The sequence below is a fragment of the Phalacrocorax aristotelis genome, chromosome 3, assembly GCF_949628215.1.
Source record: "Phalacrocorax aristotelis chromosome 3, bGulAri2.1, whole genome shotgun sequence".
NCBI classification, from domain to species: Eukaryota; Metazoa; Chordata; class Aves; order Suliformes; family Phalacrocoracidae; genus Phalacrocorax; species Phalacrocorax aristotelis.
In genome coordinates this window covers 60535221-60550940 of record NC_134278.1, presented here as the reverse complement: position 1 = coordinate 60550940, position 15720 = coordinate 60535221, and the positions used below count along the sequence as shown (strand labels likewise).

The window sequence follows — 15720 nt, the reverse complement described above, 5'->3', positions numbered from 1 at the left end:
CTTGAAGCCAGATCCCCACATACGTTGACTAACCAGACTGAATGGTTTAGATAATGGCTAAATTCTACTTTTCCTCTCACAGAAGAGAAAGTACCCTGGGGTTCTTTCTCCCAAATAGCCATTGATTTTCAGTGATTATCTTAAAGACTTCTACATTGCTTTCAAATTTGATACTGGACAACAGTTTCAAAATTTATTTAAGTGAGAACAAGCTGATAGACAGAGCAATCACCTAAGTCTTGTTCTCTACGGAAAGTAGAATGCAAATTTACCAACATTATTCTTTCCAATACCAACTAAATAATTTAGAAGCACCATTTTCCAAATAAAGTCAGCAGAATGTTTTGATGGTTAAGTACTATCAACCATGATGGAAATGCTCTCTGTATCAAGATTACGGGGGGGGGGGGGGTATGTAATTTTTAAAAGCTGACCTTATTTCAAAGAGGTCCCTATAAAGAAATAGGAGACTTGACTTTTGCTTTACCAGAAAGCATATGGTTTTTTGTCACCAGAAACAGAATCTAGTGGCACACAACATTCTTCAATCTTAGTATGTGAAATATTATGTCCCATTATCTCTCTTGACTTTTCAGAGTACAGTGTACAACATGCATGCATGTACATATGTGGGAAGGGATCTTGTAACTCCTCGTTTCCATGACATAACACAGAACAGTTTTGAACTAAGCTCTGAAAACTTATTTAAAAAAACCTACACCTACAGACAGGCAAAAATATTGACCAACCTGCCACCATCCACTGCCTAACAGACGGGCGCCGGCTATGTTCTGCTAACACTAGGTTGACGTTCACGCCTCATTTCTCCTGCAACTGAGAAATTGCACTTTGACTTTATAAGCATCCTATAAACGTCAGCTCTTGGAGTCGACTTACACTTCCGATTTGTGAGATACTAAGAAACACCTGTACTCCATGAGTTATGACCACTGATGCCAGCAGCTGACACTACAGATCAAGCTATTGTGCAGTGTATGTTCCTTAGCCCTGTCCCTGCTATTCACACCTTTCACAGATACATAGCTACAGTTTTCTCCCATGATACTTAGACCTTTTAATAAAAGGATGAATTCTTCAAGATCAAAAGCAAGTTTTTTATTCCTTTCTGAACTACTATTTTGCTTCTCTCACATTCCACAGGAGAGATGATGAACCAAGGTTCAAAATTCAAAAAGAGCATTATATAGCTCTTCAGTAGGCTTCCCTTAACCACAAGTTATGCATGCCTTTAAGAAAAACTGTTATAGAATCCACATGCCTTGCTGGTTCTGATCCTTCCATTTTATGAGAAATTCTACATGATTACTTAGTGTTCAAACAGCAGAAGAACAAATAACATGTGTAGCTGAAAAAAAAAAAAACTTTAAAATTAGCTCCAGGTTTCTGACCACAGTAAATCTTCCACCAACTTAAAAATAAAAAAATTATTTTAAAAAAACCCAACCAAGAACAAAAAACCAGAATTACAGACTGTTCCCATCTTTGAGGTGCAAAATGTTCTTGAACTGTTCTGTTCTAAAAAACAACATGGGAATTCATTGTGATGTCTCAAATACTGTTTTTCAAAGCATTGCAGCTTTGTTACATAATTTTCTCCGCAGACATCTGACCGGTGCTAACAATTAGAGAGCAACACTTACCATCCAGCGTTACGGTTATTACCAAATAACTACTAAGTGGGAAAACAAAAGTTGTAAGTCTAAAGGTATAAACCATGGGTCTAGTAATACTCTTGTACATGTTAAAAATCCCCCAGGATTTCAGTGAAGTCAGACTTTTCAAACTTTTTGCATTAGAAAGGAGTTCATTGCCTCTTTGCCTGGGCCACACACTGATGTCTACATAGTGCTAGCACCTCCTAGCAGCTGTAACAGATGTTACAAAGAAATTTAGAAGACAGTAAATGCCTTAAAAATTTGGCAGGCCAGCACTTGAATTCAACTGTAAGGTTTAGAAGATCCCACCATCACATTATTAATATGTAATTAAAAGTCCTAGTGCTCCTCATGGAATTACCAGAACTCAGTTATAACGTAACACCAACGATGCAGCAGATGAACACCCAAGACACCCACTTCTCATTTAAAAGGAAAATAATGATCATATCCCCTTCACTGCAGAGGTTAAAAAAGCCAACATACTGCATAAAGAAAAGGACATTCTCCAAAAGTGTCTCTGTATGTGCATGTGAGTGACAGAATATTAAAAGAAATGACAAATCAGTGTTTTTCTAGCTTAAAATTGAATTAGCTGGCAGAAGAAAAAAGAAAAAGGAAAAAAGCAAGAGGAAAATGCATGCTGCACTGTATCTTAAACGCTCTATTTTAAAATCTCAGTCTTCAATGTTTACCAATAAGTCATCATCTAAACACAGTCGAATTCTGTATGAGTTTTTATCTACATAGATACTTGATCAACTGTCATTCATTCTCACACGGTAAAACTAGGATTAAGGAGTCAGCTGCTTGAGACTCTTTTTTCGTGAAATGACAATGCATCATGTTTTCCAGAGTAAACCCTAAAAACTCCTAATCCAGTGTTCAGCCTACAGTGTGACATCAGGGTCAAACAGCAGCTAGCTCTTATTCCAATAGCTTTAATTAGTTTTATTTTAACACACCCATGGTATCTCCTTACTGAATTCTTTTTAGCAAGGCTAAAAATGTAAAGAGCAGCAAATGCAGGCACCAGAAGGAAAACTGTGAGCTGAAGAATGGCTTTCAGGACTTCCTGTGAGAGCTGATAAATTTAATAAAGTTTATTTCTCCCATATCTGTACATCCCCCATTTTTGATCTTTCCACATAACACGAACTGAAAAAGCAAACAAACAAACAAACCAAAACCCACCCTGGTGTCAACACACCTAAACACCGTGTAACGGAAGATGGTTGTACGTGTCAGACGCGCACTGCTCGCGCAGGGTACAACTGATGCTGTTCCCATTCCCGCCGTGGTCAGTTTTTTAACACCGAGAAAAGCTGTGTTACTGGGTGAGCGCCTCAAATTGTCGCCTCAAATCGTCACCTCAAGTTAAATCAGCCCGAGCCGAGCCGCCCGCATTGCTTTCCACGCAGCCCCCCCACCCCACCCCGCCGCCCCGAAGCGCAGCGATGCCGGGACGGGCTCAGCGATGCCGAGCGGGGAGAGGCCGCCAACAGACCCGCCCGCGGGGACCAGGTGACGCCCCGGGGACCGGGACGCGTCCCCCGGCCGTCCCTAAACTACAATAGTAATCGTAAGTATGATTTGTCCCTCCGTGCTCAGTCACAACGCAGCCACGCTCGCACCCGTGGCTTCGCCTCACAACAGCAGCGTGTGAGGGAGTCAAGGGGGCAGAGCGAGTGGAGTCAGGCCGTCACGGGGGGCGCGGAGCTGCTCCCCACGGACGCGGCCAGGGGCTCGGCGGCGGCAGTGCCGGGAGAGCCGGGCGGCCCTGCCCCGGGGCGGGGCGGCAGCGGCGGCCGCCGCTCGGCGGGCCGGGACCCCGCGGCCCCCAGCGAGAGCCGCGCTCCCGGCGCCGCAGAAGCCCCTTTCGGCTCGGCCGCTGTGCCGGCGGCGCTCCCCCCGCCGAGACGCCTCCACAGGCTGGGGGTCACTTGTCACGCTCCGTCCCTGTCCCCCGGACCCTCCCGTCACCACAAGGACTCCCGAGCCGGTGGCGAGGTCGCCTCCCCCTCTACGTCCTCCGCCGCCCCGGTCGGGGCGAGCGAGGCACGGGCTCCCCGCTCCCCTGTACCTCTTTGCGGCGGCGGCGGCGGCGGCTGGCCTCGGCTGCCGAGAGCCGCCAGGAGCAGGAGGAGCGGCAAACTTTCCCGTGCCATGGCTCCTGGGCAGCCGAGCTGCTGCCCGTCCCGCCGCGGGCCGGCCAGGCGAGTGAGCCGCCGCCGCCCGAGAGAGGAGAGGCGACCGCGGTGGCCCGGGCAAGGAGCAGGACACACCCCTGCCGCCCCCCCCCCCCACCCCCAGCCCCGCCGCTCTCCGCCCCGCCGGGCCGCGGCTCCGGGGCAGGCGAGGCGCGACAGCGAGAGGGGCCGGGGGGCGGCCAGGGGGAGCAGAGCCCGAGGCAGGGCCGGAGGAGCGGGCGGCGGCGGCCGCAGGCTCCCCCCCGGCGCTCACCGCGGCCGGGCGCACCGGGAGGCCGCGCAGGCCCCCGCTCCCGGAGCGCCAGGTAGCGCCGGCTGAAGCCCCGCGTTTGGAAGAAGCAGAGGCGCTGCAGCTGGCCGTGAAGGAAGGCTGCCAGCGTTTAGTCACACCTCATGGGAAATGAGCTGCTAAGTTGAAAGGAGGAAAAGGAGGTAGACTAAGCAAAATCCAAGCAGGCAAGTAGCTGGCAAACAGGCAGCAGCAAGGAGGATGTGCCTGGATTTCAGGCACGCTTTTTCCTCTTTCCCTTCTTTATGTCTAGGAAAAGAAAGAGAAGATGAAGAGGATGGCTGGTGCAGCAGGAGAGTGGACCCAATGTGTGGCAGAGGCAATGATGACTGGATGCAGAAGCTATGCTTGAGTGGTGACCTGCTGGAAATGATCTAGTTACGTAGGGTGGCCTCATCCACAAAGTGAAGATGTGCCTGGCTGCAGTGTCAGTTCCCAAATAGAGGTGACGGACACGGTGGGTGGGAGGATGATTTGCAACCAGTTGCACAGACAGGTAAAGACCTGCTGTATCGCCCCTGGTATCAATACAGGCTGCGGGATGAAGAGGTTGAGAGCAGCTCTGAGGAGAAGGACTTCAGGGTATTGGTGAATGAAAAGCTGGTCATAACCCAGCAATGTGCGCTCACAGCCCAGAAGGCCAACTGTATCCTGGGCTGCATCAAAAGAAGTGTGGCCGGCAGGTTGAGGGAGGTGATTCTGCCCCTCTGCTCTGCTCTGCTGAGACCCCACCTGGAGTGCTGCATCCAGCTCTGGAGCCCTCGGCACAGGAAAGACATGGACCTGTTGGACTGGGTCCAGAGGAGGCCACAAAAACAATCAGAGGGATGGAGCACCTCTCCTATGAGGAAAGGCTGAGAGGGTTGGAGTTGTTCAGCCTGGACAAGAGAAGGCTCCAGGGAGACCTTATTGCAGCCTTTTAGTACTTAGAGGGGGCTTATAAGATGGGGACAAACTATTTAGCAGGACAAGGGGTAATGGTTTTAAAGTAAAAGAGGGTAGATGTAGACCAAATATAAGAAATAATTTTTTTTACAATGAGGATGGTGAAACACTGGCACAGGTTTCCCAGAGAGGTGGTAGATGCCCCATCCCTGGAAACATTCAAGGTCAGGTTGGACGGGGCTCTGAGCAAACTGATCTAGTTGAAGATGTCCCTGCTCACTGCAGGGGGGTTGGACTAGATGACCTTTAAAGGCCCCTTCCAACCCAAACCATTCTATGATTCTATGATATATAAGGCCTAGGATCAGACAAAATATTTCTAGTGAAGGTATGCAAATTAATACTGTTGTACTGTTGCATCACACTTGGGATATCTTAGGGAATTATGATCACCCACGTTCAAGAAGAATTAATTCAGATTTAAACAGAGCAGAGGCCTCTGGGGAATGGAGAGCTTATCTGAGACACGTAGATTAGAAGGGTTTGATTTGTTTAACCTAGCAAAATAAGATGTGAGACAGTTCTAAGCATATCAGGGATGTTAATGGATGGAATTGTCACAAAAGGAAACGAGCGTAAGCAAGATACAAATCAGTATAGGCTGGAAAACTGGAACATAGTTTCTAATCATTAGGTATGGAAACAGCCTTCTGTTAGGACAGCAGAGGGAGAAGATGCAATTGATTTAAAAGTAGAGCTTGGCAGATTTATGGAAGTAGTTCCATGACGATCTTGCCTGCAAAAGGCAGGAGGAATGGATTTGATGACCTGTGCAACCTGTACTATGTTCTTAAGAGGACTGTAATCAAAGGATAAAGCAAATAAACATGGAAAAGAGGTTTAAAGGATAGAGAGGAGAATCAGATACAGCACTTAGGATGAGTTAAAATGCTTGAATCACAACAATCAAAGAATTAACCCATTTTACGGGCAAGGTGAGACATGATCTGTGATTTGGACCCAAGTAAGGAGGAACTAGAGATGTCCTCGTGCCAAGGTTGTGTTCATCCAAAGCAGGTACTAGGGAACAGGCTGGCAAAAGGCAAGATAAAGACAGACAAGGGATAAAGAAATTAGATATGTGACTAGGAATCAATATCAAAGCAGGGAAGAGAATTCAAGATCAAAGTAGACAAAGGAGACACAGAGAAAAGGAAGAATCTAACACTGGTAGAAAGCCATTCTTGTGGGGCCCTCTGGTTCCAGGGTCACTGAGTATTGTCGTTTTAAAGGCTGATATGCTAACAGATGCAGATAACTGCAGGTCAGGAAGTAATCCTGTAAAATTAAAAGGGGAAAGAAAGGAAAAATAATCGAAAGAACAGGGGGGAATAGGATAGACCTGGTTCTAGCTAGTAAAGAGAGGGTAAATACAATAGTTCGACAGGAAAGGCTGTGTAGAGAAGGATGGCAATAGCAGTCACTGCATCCTGAAGAGGCTATAGAGTCAAGAGCAGTGTTGTTACAGTCTGATAGCTACGAATGGCATCAGGACGGAGCCTGTTTCAGAATGGAGCTAATTTTGTTTCAAACCCTCCATTTTACCTTGCTCACCACACCTGTAATCAGTCAGACTATGAATCTCATGCACCCAACCCACCTACTGCCATTATTTTTAACTCTTACAAAGCTAAATGCTTATCTGTTAACACCTTGCTATTGGTACTTGTGCATAAGGAACAGATAGGAGTCATGGTCTTGCCTGATATTGGATTTTGTATGCCCTTTGTAAGTGCCACTCCTTTCTTGTCTTGACTTCTACCAACTTCCTTTTAAGCCATTGCCCTTTCTGGTTATGCTGCTACTTTAAGTGGCTTTTGTTTTAATTCTGGTCCTGTTAGAAAGAAACAATTTGGAGAGCAATGGTGGTGACATTATGTTAGCTTATGTTTAGCTAAGAATATAAATCAGAAAGCAAATATTGTTGCTCGTCCATAATTAATTTTTACAACTGAAGCCTTTATATACTCTCCATAAATAATATACCTGTTGCAAAGCATTTTGTGGCTCTATTTTCAGAGAATCAGATAGCTGACAAAAAACTTACTGATTTTCATAGCTATTCATTACAGAAAAACTAGAACTTACTCTGAAATGACACATAATCATTTCAGTTTTAGAAAGCATTTAAAAATAGTCTCTATCATTCATTTATTTAGGAGGTCTGTTGCATGTGAGAAACTGCCAAAATTGTTAAAACCAATTAATAAGAAGAGTTAACTAATTTTGCCCTGAAGTATAACTTTGCCTCTCATGGAATGGCGATGAGGATTGTTTGGCTGAATCATCAGTGTGGGTTTTATGTTTCCCTGCCAGCCGTTAATGAATTGTAAAAAATAAAAATTAAATAATAATAATAAAACAGAAGATTAAACCAATTCTGTAGAATTATATTGACTTGCCTTCCTAAAAATGGATATTACTGCAAAACATGCAGTCAGGGAGAGAAACAGATGGACGATATCTGACAAATAAAATTTCCAGATACTGCCCCATCTGTTTCCTTCTACATGTTTCAGCGATAAGCTTTTTAGCATTATAGAGTTGCTTCGGCAATATTCCTCTTTGCAGTGACGTCACACCCAAAGACTGGCAAAAGCAAGTTGACACAGTAATCTGAGAGCAAGGATCAGTTCACTAAATTATTGCCAATTTATATCCTAAAAAATACAGGCATTAAATTTCCCTCTTTTGTAATGGAAAGATTTTATCTTCTATAAATTGTTTGATAAACACTTTGGTTTGCTTCTGAAATTCTTTTACAGAAATAGTAAAACCAGAAAAATTAGAGAAATAAAGTAAAAACGTGCAGAAAGCATTGTTTCACAAAGATAGTAAGAGAGATATAAGTACACTGGTGACATTAGGTCATTGTCAGTTAAGATGTGAGGAGTTCCTGATGATCCTCTGTAGATTTGAAGGCCATATTACTTTATCTGGTAAACTATAAGTTTTTAGTTCCTCTGCCTAAGCGTTATTATGTTTTCTTCACTCCCTGATACATTTCTAAACAAAGATTATTTTTCCTCTCTGAGATTCTCAATGACTTAATTTATGAAAGAAAAATGAGTTAGGAATATTGCTACATTTTACAAAACCAGAATTGATTGACTAGGAACTACCATGGCCCTAAGGAGGATAACCATACACGCTGTCCAAAAGGCAACACAGTCCAGACTCCTCCTTCCTGACTTCAAGGAATTAAAATGGGTGTTAGTTTAGAAAAGTATTTAGAGAAATGTCTTTCATTCCCTGGCTATTCATGGAGACAACTGAAATGAGTGTAAAGTCTTAGAATCAATCAGATATTACATGGTTAAAGTTACACACATGACTACATGTTACTGAGCTAGCTGTACTGCGGCTTGATATGCTAAGGAAAAATCTGGCATTTTTCTGGATCAAGGCTTTTAGAACTCTGCATCGTAGAGTAGTTGAAGCTGATGGCAATTTTGGCTTAGAATAGAAATGCTTATGACTAACTAGAAAGCAAATTATTAAAAAAGAAAAATTAAAAGAAAGAGAAAGAAAGAAAGAAAGGGGGAGGAGAAAGGAAAAAAGGAGGGGAGGGGAGGGGAGGGGAGAGGAGAGGAGAGGAGAGGAGAGGAGAGGAGAGGAGAGGAGAGGAGAGGAGAGGAGAGGAGAGGAGAGGAGAGGAGAGGAGAGAGGAGAGGAGAGGAGAGGAGAGGAGAGGAGAGGAGAGGAGAGGAGAGGAGAGGAGAGGAGAGGAGAGGAGAGGAGAGGAGAGGAGAGGAGAGGAGAGGAGAGGAGAGGAGAGGAGAGAGGAGAGGAGAGAGGAGAGGAAAGGAGAGGAAAGGAGAGGAAAGGAGAGGAAAGGAAAGGAGAGGAAAGGAGAGGAAAGGAGAGGAGAGGAGAGGAGAGGAGAGGAGAGGAGAGGAAAGGAAAGGAGAGGAAAGGAAAGAGGAGAGGAAAGGAAAGAGGAGAGGAGAGGGGAGGGGAGGGGAGGGGAGGGGAGGGGAGGGGAGGGGAGGGGAGGGGAGGGGAGAGGGGAGGGGAGGGGAGGGGAGGGGAAGGGAAAGGAAAGGAAAGGAAAGGAAAGGAAAGGAAAGGAAAGGAAAGGAAAGGAACAGGAAAGGAAAGGAAAGGAAAGGAAAGGAAAGGAAGGAAGGAAAGGAAAGGAAAGGAAAGGAAAGGAAAGGAAAGGAAAGGAGGAAAGGAAAGGAAAGGAAAGGAAAGGAAAGGAAAGGAAAGGAAAGGAAAGGAAGGAAAGGAAAGGAAAGGGAAAGGAAAGGAAAGGAAAGGGGAGGAAAAGAAAAGAAAAGAAGGAAGGAAGGAAGGAAGGAAGGAAGGAAGGAAGGAAGGAAGGAAGGAAGGAAGGAAGGAAGGAAGGAAGGAAGGAAGGAAGGAAGGAAGGAAGGAAGGAAGGAAGGAAGGAAGGAAGGAAGGAAGGAAGGAAGGAAGGAAGGGAGGAAGGAAGGAAGGAAGGAAGGGAGGGAGGGAGGGAGGGAGGGAGGGAGGGAGGGAGGGAGGAAGCTTTTGAATCCCTTAAACTACTGAATTTTTCTCAGCTTATTTACTCCCAAACATAAAAGGCCAAGCAAGAGATCTTCTAAAGACTTCTTCCATGCAGCTGTTCTGCAGCAACAGATATTAACTGTATACCTATTTTGATGAAAAGTCAATCTGTGTATTTTGTTCATTGGGAAAATCTGGAGAATATCATAATAGAGTAGAGAAGGTCATATTTTTCTCAAATTACATATTTGTGGACGTGGCCAAAAGTGAACTGCTTCATTTAAGCTGTAGCATAATTTTCTATTCAATGAAGAAGCCTCCAGATCTCATCCATAGCCTTAAAACTGAGATTTTAGACGTAGTTGCAGAGTAGATGCTTTTTGACTCACCTGAGTTTTAGTTCCTATTTCTAGAGTATAAAAAATGTTAAAATCTAGAAACTGGAAATATGCAAAAGGAAGAATTTTGAACGCAGTGCCCTTTTCAAGAGATCATCCCATGTACTATTTAGCAAATGCCTTTCTGTACACCTACAAAAACATCTGTAAAGGGGTCAATTTCTCTACTGATAGAATACTTTCCTTTTAGCAATCTTAGAATGTAGAATTAAGGGATGTTTCTAATGTGTATGTACATTCTCAAAGAAAAATTGTGACTTGGTACCATCAGTTAAATGATGTATTTTACCAGTTTATAATCTTTTTTTAAAAAAATTAAATAGCCAGATTAAACAACCGTCTTTTAAATTAAATAAATATCCAATTACCCAATCTGTATTGATAGGTACACTGTATCACTGTTGGCTGGACAATTATTTTAGTCAAATAAAATTAGTCTATGGCATGAATTCAAAGTGCTTTCGTTACTGGTATAGCTGCCCATCTGTTATCCTGCAGAACTGTGCACACAGTGCCAAAGTGTCTCCTACCTGTTCTAGACATCCGAAATAATACCACTTCTGCACAGAACAAATAAAACAGGAAGAAAGAGGCTCGTGGAAAGTAATTCTGTTAATGAAACAGTTGATCTGTCTTTATAGCTAAGAAACTGAGTGTCTTACAGATCACCTCTCATCAAGCTTTAGCCTGACAGCTGACTCAGATAAACAAGATACATTCCAAGGTTTGTTTTATATGAGACTGTGGATATTCAGAACAGAAGGCTCTTCATTCTGTTTCTCCTCTTCAGTCCAAAGTTGTAGACTTCTAGAACTTGCTCCAAAATCTGCTTCTTCATGAAAGAAATGAGAAAAACATGAGAAGAAATGTGTTTTGAGATTAATCTAGACAATAGAGTTCTGTGTATTTTATATCAGACATGTTTTTTGTTGTTATCAGGTTATTATGCCAAAGGTGTTGAGATAGTGATATTTGATTTCTTTGCCATGTACAGTTGGCTTGTGGAGAATTCAGTTGCTCATGTGTTTGTTTCAGTTTTGGGCGCTATCTTTTTTTGGTTTATAAATAGTAAGGAAAGGCTTGAGACTTATCAGAGCAAGGAAATAAAATATTACTATATGCACTGGGCAAATGAAGGTACTTTTTACTTCTTTTTACTGGCATTTGTTGACATTTGTTAGATGTAATATACTTTCCTTTAGTAAGACTTTTGACATCAGCTCCTGCGGGGTTCTCACTGGAAACCTGAAGACGTATAAGCTGGATGAATCGACTGTTAGATGGGCTGAGAATTGGCTGGACTGCCAAGCTCAGAATGTCATAATCAATGGCTTGACATCCAAATGGCATCCGGTAGCAAAATAACCAAAGGGCTGTAACCGGGGCACAAAATGCTGAATTCGTTCATCAAAACAGATTTGCAGATGACACTAGACTAGTCGAAGTGTCTGACACAACATCTGGTAGAGCTTCAGTTCAGAGGGAGCTGGAGAAACTCAAGGACTAACAGAAGCTGGGCAGAGCCATGGCTGACCTGATATAACGCTGGCAGAAGGGCTGCATCAGGCAGGAGGCCGGACTAACGGACCGCCAAACACCTCACCCAGCCAGCATTCCTGTATGTGATTCCTGTGACGTTTGTATGGCATGCTTGCTCTTGCTCAAAGAATATGATTCTTTCCTTCATAAATTGTGAATGATCTTGTAGGAAAGTAGGGAGTCTCTCATAAACTGGAAGAGGTAGAAAAAAATACTTTTCCTTGGCAGATTATAGTTAATGTATTGCAAACCATTCCCGTTATAACTAGTTTTCAAACTTGTATTTTACATCATCTTACCCAATTACTGCATTTATGAGAGACTTGTTTTTACAAATGGATAATGAGGTATTTGACATAAACTGTTTGCTATGTTTGGAATATTAGACTCAATATAATCTTAAAATAAATACGAAATTAATATTAAAACCATGCATTATGCTTTAATAACATTAAATATAACACCAAAATAACAATATTAAATGTGTACATATAAATATGCTTCTAACAGTTGCTATATATGGTTTTAATTTTCTGCTGATATACATATACACCCACTTGCTGTATGTTAAATACTACTTTTTAATGAAAGTCACATCCATTAATGTATGTAAATAAATGATAGATAACTCTTATAAACACTATCCATACTATTAAAAGTTTTAGTAACATAGTTGGTGTAAAGTTTACCTGAATGGATTTGGAAACAAAAATTGAAGTTGTTTGAAAATTACATGTAATTTCAGACTTCGGGAAGCTGATAAATCAGTACCGGCAACTGTCTCCTAGCTCCATATTTTGATTTTCTTCTACTACCCACTTAACAAAACCTCACTAGGGACTTGTCAAGATTAATCTATTGTTTATGAAATCACTTAAAGCCTCCCAGTTCAGATTATTAAATATAAATAAATAAAAACCCAGTTGAATATGTTAAAACATAAATTAAATTCTATCTCAAATCTCCACGAGGAGATCACTGATTCCTTAGGGCTGTGGTAGAGGGTATTGAAGTAATATTTAGGATATCCTATTCTGCAGGATATGCATACATACAGAACACAGCACTGCCAAGTCAGTTCATCTTCCTAGTCTCTGGGTTAACATAAAATGGGTTCACACTCCAAAATGGATCAAATCGGTTAATTACCAGGACAGCTGGGATCTGCCCTCATCCTGAGAATCTGGCTGCCTGGATTTAGGGCCAGCTCTGGTTTGGTGAAGGCCTTGAGGAGAGCTATGAGAAGCCTCTTTGGGGAGTCTTCCACTACTTCTCCTGGGAGCAGGACTTAAGCTCAGGCTATCATCCTGGTTCTGCGCCTGAGTCATGCTGCGGGTATGGTTGCGCGTACCACTCCCTGCCTTGGTGTTATCCTCAGTTTCAGGTTTGCCTCTCCTTGTGGAGCAACGCCCCTCATGCTGCTCCCTAACACTGGTAGGATAGTGTGCATAAGGATTCAAACTCTGCATACAGTAGGAAAGTGACCTGGGTAGGCTCAGCCTGCTATGGTTCTCCAAGGATGTCCCAGGAAGCCTTGTATCCCCAAATTAGGGATACAGCCCCCTCCATGGATGGAAGGACCGTATTGCTGAGGTACAGGGGACAATGAGGCAGTTCTTGAATCACAGTGCTCTCCTGCCATTACATCTTGCTGGAATGGATGTGGATCCTTGCCCCAAAGGACTTGAATCATAAACAATATAGATACAAACACATTTACATTACTCGGCATAGAGAGTGTTTTCCAGCATGATTACTGAAGGCAATACAAAATATATCTTTAATGAGAAACAACCTTTGCCTTGTAGACTTTATGAATGAAGAGGGGTACGATAAGCAAGAAGTGGGAAAAAGGGAAAAAAACCTCCTGTATTTTGGCAAAGCAGATTTTTAACAGTTAAGATCTTTGAAGGATTTTTAAATATATGCGTTTACCGCCACAGTAATTTATATAATATATTGTATGCATTTGCCAGATACTATCAATAGTCAGTGCTGCACTGATATAGTGCAGTCTATGCTAGCTTTAGCCCTCAGCAAGAGCTGTTCAGGAAGCCTAAACATTATTGGAAGTCTCAAAATATTTTTTTTCTTTGAAGGTCCTCTTCCTGGACGTGATGTCCTGGGAATATTAGCTTCATTTTAAAACAGGCATACTGATTGCAGAGGAAAACTTGGTCTAGGTGCATCTAAAAGAATAATAATAAAAAAGTAAATGAAATAACACATATTAAAAAAATATTGGATTCTTATAAATTTGGTGAATCGTGGTGATTGTGAATGCTGGGTCCTCATAATTGCCAACACTAAGTTGAGCCTTTTTTCAGTCAAAATGTATTTGGGTTAGGATTTCGGGACTGGGACTGGATTTGAAGGAGCAAGAAAAAGTATCCTTCAAGCAGGCAAACGTTCCTGTTGAAAAAGTTTGCTCTCACCCATGCTTAAAAAAAAATTGAGTAGGATCAGAGATTTACTGGGAAGACGTTCAACTTAACTTCTTTCTCCCTTGTGCAGTAGCCAGGAGAGCTTCTCCCAGCTCACACAGCAGCATCACCACCATCTGACCCAAGGTTACACACTTGCATCGTGTCAGAGCTAGCCTTGAGCGCAGGCAGCCTACTGTCTCGGAGGGTGTGTGGCAGGCTGCACTCAGAGCCTTGACAACGACTGAGAAAATGTATTGCCTTTTTCTATGGGGTAAGTGTAGTCTAACTATGTGTCAGTACAACTAACTAGTTTCAGGGTTTTCTTTAGTGTGGTTTGACACTGGGATTTTTGGGGAGCTTTCTGTGTAGGGCTGTAAGAGTTCTGAATAAAGGCTCCTGATCTGTACTGAAATGTCATGGCAGAAATCACAGAGGTTTTGCAAAGGATAGCAAAAAAACCATGTTTGATTAACTGCCACTGTTACTATCAATAAAGGAAATAAATGGAAGAAAAATATATGTACATGTCTACCCACAGATGTAATGGAATTACAAAATAAGACTGATACTGGAATGTCACCTGAAATCACCAGGCCTTTTTCATTTTATAGTCACGGGATCCAGTAGCCTGAATTGTTGATAAAACACATGAAAGCAAATCAGAGTGAAATTAGCAGTGTCAAAAATAAAAGAAATTCAGCTGTGTTACATGTGAACCTGATTCTGAAAAACTAATTCTCTTCGTAGGCTCAGTGTGAACGACATTGAAGGCTATAATGAGTAAAGCAATGATTTTTTTTTCCTTACCTCATAAATGAAAAAGAAAAAATATGTTTTAAAAAGTCCATGTATGAAAGTTTAGGATTCTGAGTAACAAGCAAGGTTTACTTTGGCAAGATGTGTAGGTATTTATATCAGAAAAGGAAATGAAGTTTCATTATTTTGACAAACCACTGTGATTTTCAAGATTCATTGCTCATGAAGAAAACTTAATATGCTTAAAAAGTGGTCACTCTTGTTGAACCTAGTAGTTCCAAAATTTTAAGTGCTCTTTTCTTAATTCTAGTTAGCATATTAAGCATGGAATTATATAATTTTCAATATATCATTTGAGCTATAGTGATTTTTTTAGGAAATGTGTTGCAGTCCTGGTCTGAGCAAAAACTGCTTCATCTTCTCAGCAACAAGGTATTAGTCTTCTTTTAGCTTCAACTGTGTTTTCAAACAATATGAGTTCCCTCATTTTTTGAATGCATTTCACCTCCATTTCTGTCACGGTGAGCCCCTAGTTCACCTTGCATTGTGGCACAGCCTACTGTTGGTGCTCCCCGACAGTTCTTATCAGAAAGCTGGTATTTTATAACTAGATTGTGGCACTTGAACAACTGCAACACAGACATCCGTATCTGAGTTTACAGTGTTCTCCTGGATCTGTCCCAATGGCTGTCCTAAGAAGAATACTTTGAGGGGCTCAAAGCTTCATTCACATCCATACTTTAAATGTCTGGGACATCTCTGAATATCATACCTGATGTGAGGATCATACGTGGTTGAGAGGAAATCAAGAATTAATGTTTACTGATAGTACCATTTCATCTTCCAAATTCTGGGGTGATCGACAGTGAGCTACTAGTTTCAATATACGCAAGTCCCTCTTCCAGGAGTTAACACTAGGTCTGGTTATTTCTGGTCCCCCATTTGAAACCTAAGATGACATTATCGTGTTCCAATGGGGAACATGCCCAGCTGTTCTCAGCTTTA

General features: G+C 42.4%; 1 protein-coding gene across 2 annotated transcripts in view; it reads right to left on the bottom strand.

Annotated features, from left to right (window-relative positions):
* The window catches only part of LAMA2 (laminin subunit alpha 2), a 387452-nt gene extending 383513 nt beyond the window's left edge, over nt 1-3939 (bottom strand). Inside the window, exon 1 of one of the 2 annotated variants that reach the window (XM_075087596.1) lies at nt 3760-3939. In XM_075087596.1, coding sequence (XP_074943697.1) covers nt 3760-3844 — 85 coding nt within the window. In that variant the 5' untranslated portion in view covers nt 3845-3939. The remainder of the gene's footprint in view (nt 1-3759) is intronic. The other variant, XM_075087597.1, reaches the window with a different exon arrangement.
* Nucleotides 3940-15720: the final 11781 nt, after the last annotated feature.